The sequence below is a fragment of the Muscardinus avellanarius genome (assembly GCF_963383645.1).
Source record: "Muscardinus avellanarius genome assembly, chromosome: 9".
Classification (NCBI taxonomy): domain Eukaryota; kingdom Metazoa; phylum Chordata; class Mammalia; order Rodentia; family Gliridae; genus Muscardinus; species Muscardinus avellanarius.
In genome coordinates, this window is record NC_137795.1 from 27,806,509 (window position 1) to 27,812,508 (window position 6,000).

Sequence of the window (6,000 nt, forward strand, 5' to 3'; positions counted from 1 at the left end):
TTAGATCCCGTTTCAAAATAAAGAATAAGAAGCCAGCCAGGATATGTAGATTGGAAGTAGAATGCCCCTGGTTTCCATCCCCAGCACCATAAAAAATAAAAATAAAAAATAGAGGTTGTAGCTCAGTAGAACTCTCCTGGGTTCAATCCCCAGTACCACACACACCAAAAAAAAGGTTATGAGTTGGACATAGTGGCAGATGTCTGTGATTCCAGCACTTGGAAGGCTGAGGCAGGTTGGGCGCCCTCATCAAATGATGAGACTCTTCATCAGCCTATCAAAAGCCTGTTTCAAAATAAAAGTAAAATGGGCTGGGGGTGCAAATTGTGTACATTCTAAGGATTCCTTGATTAATTTTTGTATTTATAAATGTGCTCTAATATATTTTACTTGTACATATATAAATAAGATAAGCTATATTTCATTTGTTTCTATATATTTTGGTGGTGCTGAGGATTAAACCCAGGAGGCATTCTACCTCCAAGCTACACACCCCTATTCTTGTATTTGTATTTGGAAACACTTAAGTTATTGAGAGCCTCGCTAGGTTGCAGAGGCTGTCCTTGAATCTGTGCTACTCCTTTTGATCTCCCCAGTACTAGAATTAAAGGTGTGTGCCACCATGCCCAGCTTATACTACTTTATATATAGATCTGAGCAGAAGAACAAGTTGGAAATTGGAAGTACATTTCTGGCTCTTCTCTTGGTGCTATGCAAATAGAAATATTAGAAAAGCATTCTAATATTTTCATTTTACTGGGAATTGAACCCAGAAGCATTCTACCTAGCACGATTTTCTTACTTGGAAATGAGGTCTCGCTAGGTTGATGAGAGTCTCACTACTTGCTTAAGGCTGTCCACGAACCTATGATCATCCTCTCAGCCTGTAAAGTACTGAGATTATAAGCATGCGTCACCACACCTGACTCTTTGTGTGTGGGGGAGGGGTGCTGAGGATTCAACAAATTTGTCTTGATATGCAGAGGCTTTCCAGGTCACATAGGAATAGAGAAAAGAGAATAAATCTTTTAAATAGTTTGCACTGTATACACTATAATCCCAGCACTTGGGAGGCTGAGACCAGAGGATCACAGGTTCATGGCCAGCCTCAGCTACTTAATGAGGCCTTCCGCAATGTATTGAGATGGTATTCCAAAATAAAGAATGAAGCCAAGCGTGGTGGCCCATGCTTGTAATCCCAGAATTCGGGAGGCTGAGACCAGAGGATCATGGTTCCCAGGCAGCCTGAGCTACTTAGCAAGGCCCTTTGCAACTCACTAAGGCCCTGTTAAAAAAAAAAAAAAAAAAGACTAAAAAATAGGGGTGGGGTGTAGCAGAGGAGGTAAAGTGCCACTAGTACCACCAATCCCTAGTATCATCAAAAAATAAAGCAGGCTGGGTGTGGTGCACGCATGGGAAAAACTGAGAAAGGAGGATTGCAGGCTTATAGCCAGCCTGAGATACTTAGCCCCTCTGCAACTTAGACCTTGTTTCAAAATAAAGAATGAAAAATAGGGCTCTAGGTGTAGCTTGGAAGTAGAATGCTCCTGGGTTCCATCCTCAACACTGACCAAAAAAAAAATTTTTTTTATTTTTTTTATTTTTTATTTTTTTTGAGGAAAATGTGGGTTTGGAGCCGGGTGTCTTGGCACACTTCTATAATCCCAGTATTTGGTAGGCTGAGATAGGAGAATTGCAGGTTTGAGTGTAGCCTCAGTAACTTAGGAAGACTTTAAAAGAGCGGGAGGTAGAATGCCCCTGGGTTCAACTTCTCAACACTAAAAACAAAAGCCTTCAAAAAACTAAAACGAAAAGAGCATCCAAATGGCCAACAGTTTGGAACATAGGAAATTAGAATTTAAACTGTCATCAGATAAAACTTCAGACTTTGAAATTATTTTAGTGCTCAACTTCAGTGTAAGGTGGGCTTTTTGGTATTCAGGGTCTGTTACTTTATTACTTGCTTTTGAATTAATCATAGGCAAAACTTTAGCATTTGGGTGCTACTTCCTAATACAGGACCAAGGTCCTGGTGATTTGGGCAGTGTGTCAGAGAGTTTAGTTTGGACGGAGTTGTGGAAGTCTGGAATGTGTAGGCACCAAAGCAGAGTATAATGGGAGTCAATAAAATGAAATAAGGTGGTATTTGAAATGTGAGAGTTGTTCTTCCTATCTCCTCCCTCCATTTTTTAAGGTACTGATTTTTATTAAATAACCTTTGAACATAATCACATACGCTAAAACAGATTTTTACATCTTTCTGTAGTAGTGGTGGCGGAGGTGGAGGTGGAGGCGGCGGTGGAGGTGGTGGTGGCGGCAGACGTCGAGATTCTTACTATGATAGAGGATATGATCGTGGGTATGACAGATATGAAGACTATGATTACCGATACAGGTAATATTTTAACTCAAGATTTTTATTCTAAGTTGGATGATAGCCATTATTATCTGGTACTTTTCGTTTGATCTATATGAATAAAAGCTGTCTGAGCCAGACTCAGTGGTTGAGTTGTAGTTCCAGCTCCTTGGGAGTATCACTTGCACCCAGGAGTTTAGGCCAGCCTGCTTAACATAGTGGAAGGAAAGGAAAGAGAGAGGACAGAACTGATGTTGGGGAAAAAAATAATGTATGACACTGAGTGCAGTGGCGAATGCCTATAACCCCAGCTGCTCCAGATGGTGAGGTAGGACCGCAAGTAAGCAGCGTATACCCTGCTTCAAAACAAAAAGGGAGCCGGGCATGGTGGTTTATGCTTGTAATCCCAGTACTTGGGAGGCTGAGACAGGAGGATGGCAAATTTCAAGCCAGCCTTGACAACTTAGCAAGGCCCTTCACAACTTAGACCATGTTTCCAAATAAGAAATAAAATTGAGCTGGGCATGGTGGCACACACTTGTAATCCCAGCATTTGGGAGGCTGAGACCGGAGGATCACGGTTTGAGGACAGCCTCAGCAACTTAGTGAGACCCCGTTTAAAATTAAAAAGAATAAAAAAATAGGGCAGGGGGTGTAGCTCGTAGGTCAAAAGCCTCTGGGTCCTATCCCCAGACCCGCAAAAAAAAAAAGGAAAAGAAAAAATTGGGTTGGGAGTTTAGCTAAGAGGTAGAATGCCTCTGGGTTCAGTCCCTAGTGCCACAAAAAAGGGAGTAGGAATATAGCTCAGTGGAAGACTATCCCTGGTTTCAATCTCTAGTGCCTAAAATGAATAAAAATAAATATTGGGAGGCTGAGATAGGAAAATCATGGTTTGTGGACAGCCTCAGCTACTTATGAGGCCCTCCACAACCCAGTGAGACCCTGTTTCAAAATAAAGAATTAAAAATAGGGCTGGGTGTATAGCTCGAAGGTAGAATGTCCCTGGGTTCCATCCCCAGACCCGCAAAAAAAAAAAAAAAAAGTCATGCAATGCTTTGAGAAATGAGCATAACTATCTGCGTTTGCCAGTATTGTGGCATGTGCTTATTAGCATCATTGGCATAGGTAAGAACTTAAGAGTTATGTTCTTATATATATTATTTCAATTTCACCTGCCTTTTTAGAGCAATTACATTGTATACTAAGTAATGTTATATTTCTTACAGAAGAAGATCACCATCTCCTTATTACAGTCGATACAGATCACGATCAAGATCTCGATCCTACAGCCCAAGTATGTGAACTTTGTTTTTATATCATTAAATTTTCATTTCTAGTTAATGACGTATTTTAGGACATTAAAGCACGTTATTGGTAGCAAGTCAAACTATTACATTTTGTGTGTGTGTTTTCTCTTTCAGGACGCTATTGATAACAGAATGGTTGCAGCTAAAAACCTCTTTCTCTTTGTGGATTTTCCCAAGATTTTAATCTTTGCTCCTCAAAGAAATCCTTTTGTTTATTTAGCTTCTATACTTTACTTGTATATTTTGCTTCTATACTTTATTTACTTCTATACTTTGTTGCTGTTTTTTACCTTTTTCATTATACTCTTGTCATTTTGAGTAGTTAAAACATCTTGAGTAAAATAGGAACACCCAGTGTTATGCTTTGTAAATGATTTTCCTTTGCCGTTCCAGAAGATTAACTTTTAGCTAATTATCAAGGAAAGAAATGATCTTTTTAAAGCTTTTGTGTCCGATATTGTATTAGACATTGTATTAGAGATCTGCATTTCTGAGGAACTCTTTTTTTAACTTCCTTTGAAGAAGGTAGTAACATGAAGTAGTTCAGTCATGTCACAATTGTCTGGAATGAAATGGAACAGTCAGATAGTTGAATGTAGAAAGTTTAAAGCTGTAGAAGAAACATTTGGATATTTCTTTTGAAGAATATAATTTTTGAACCTTAAAAGTTGTCACATTTTAGAGATGAAAAACTTGTGGACTTCTACAAAATATGTTGTATTTGAAATACATCTGTTAAACCTTACAGAGTTAAAGTGTGATTTTTTTTTCTGTGTGTATGTGTGTGTGTGTGTTAAACTTACTGAAGTTTAAGTATGCCCATAATCAGTGAAAGACAACTCTTATTTATTACTTAAAGCAATTGTATAATTTGCCATTAGAAATTTTGGTTTTAGGACATTGGTTGATACTGTTGTATAGTATATAGAGTCTTTATAAGATACATGTGGGGAAAATTAGTCTTTCAAATAAAAGTTAATTTCTTGAAAAATGGGATTGTCTGTATTTTTATATAGTGAAAAAATAAAACTAGATTGATTTGGGAACCATATTCCCTGCATTCCCCCAATATATATTTATTAAAAGTCCTGGTCCTGAGTTTCCTAATATTTTCCCTAATTCTTTTTCTTTCCACTTGAATGTACAGTGTGTGTCTCCTCTCTACTAGGATTAAACTATGGGTATTCTTCCTAGCCTTTTGGGGTGGGGGTACTGAATGTTGAACCCAGGGGCATTCTACCTCTGAGCTGCACCACTAGCCCTGTTTTTTATTCTTTATTTTGAAATAAGGTCTCAACTAAGTTGCGGAGGGCCTCACTAAGTAGTCGAGGCAGGCTGTGAAACTGCAATCCTCCTGCCTCGGCCTCCCAAGTACTGTATTACAAGTGTGTGCCACCACACCTGGCTCTTTCCATTTTTTTATTTTGAAATAGTGCCTCACTGAATTGCTGAGGCTGGCCCCAATCCAGAATCCTCCTGTCTCAGCTTCCCAAGTGCCAGGATTTATAGGTATGTCACCACACCCACCTTCATTTTTTCCCCTAAGGGCTGATGACCACTTATCTTTATTATTTTTTTTTTTTTTTCAGTATTGGAAGTGGACGGAACCCAGGGGGGCATTATCCATCTGAGCTATACCCCAGCCTTATATTTTATTCTTTATTTGGAAACAGGACCTTACTGAGTTGCAAAGGGCCTCACTAAGTAGTAGCTGAGGCTGTCCTCAAACTGCAGTCCTCCTGTCTCAGCCTCCCAAATGCTGGGATTGCAGGGTGTGTCACAACACATGGCTATTTATGTACCTACTTTTGTGGTACTGGAGATGGAAACCAGGGGCATTCTACTTCCAAGCTACACCTAGAGCCCTAATTTTTATTCTTTATTTTGAAACAGTCTCACTGAGTACTCATGTCTTTATTAAGAATATAGCTGGGCGTGGTGGCACACACGCTTGTAATCCCCGCACTTGGGAGGCAGAGACAGGAGGACCGCCCAGGTTCAAAGCCAGCCTTGCTGGCTTAAGAGACCCTGTTTCCAAATAAACATAAAAATAGGTCTGAGAGTGTAGCCTGGAGGTAGAAGGGTTTCCAGGAACCCCAGTAACCCCCCCCCCAAAAAAAAGGAAAAAGACAGTATGGCTGGGCGTGGTGGCCCACGCTTGTAATCCCAGCATTTGGGAAGCTGAGACAGGAGGATCGCAGTTTGCTCACAACTCAGTGAAACCTGTTTCAAGAAAATAAAGACTAGAAAATAGGGGTAGGGGCGTGGCTCGGAGGTAGAATGCCCCTGGGTTCCATCCCCATTACTGCAAAAAAATTTTTAGAAATAGGGCTGAGG

General features: G+C 40.0%; 1 protein-coding gene across 1 annotated transcript in view; it reads left to right on the plus strand.

Moving 5' to 3' along the window:
* TRA2A (transformer 2 alpha homolog) overlaps positions 1-3,658 on the plus strand; it is a gene marked incomplete at both ends in the record, with an annotated part of 29,116 nt that extends 25,458 nt beyond the window's left edge. Inside the window, 2 exons of the mRNA XM_080700942.1 lie at positions 2,267-2,395; positions 3,583-3,658. Of these exons, the coding sequence (XP_080557068.1) occupies positions 2,267-2,395; positions 3,583-3,658 (205 nt within the window). The remainder of the gene's footprint in view (positions 1-2,266; positions 2,396-3,582) is intronic.
* Positions 3,659-6,000: the final 2,342 nt, after the last annotated feature.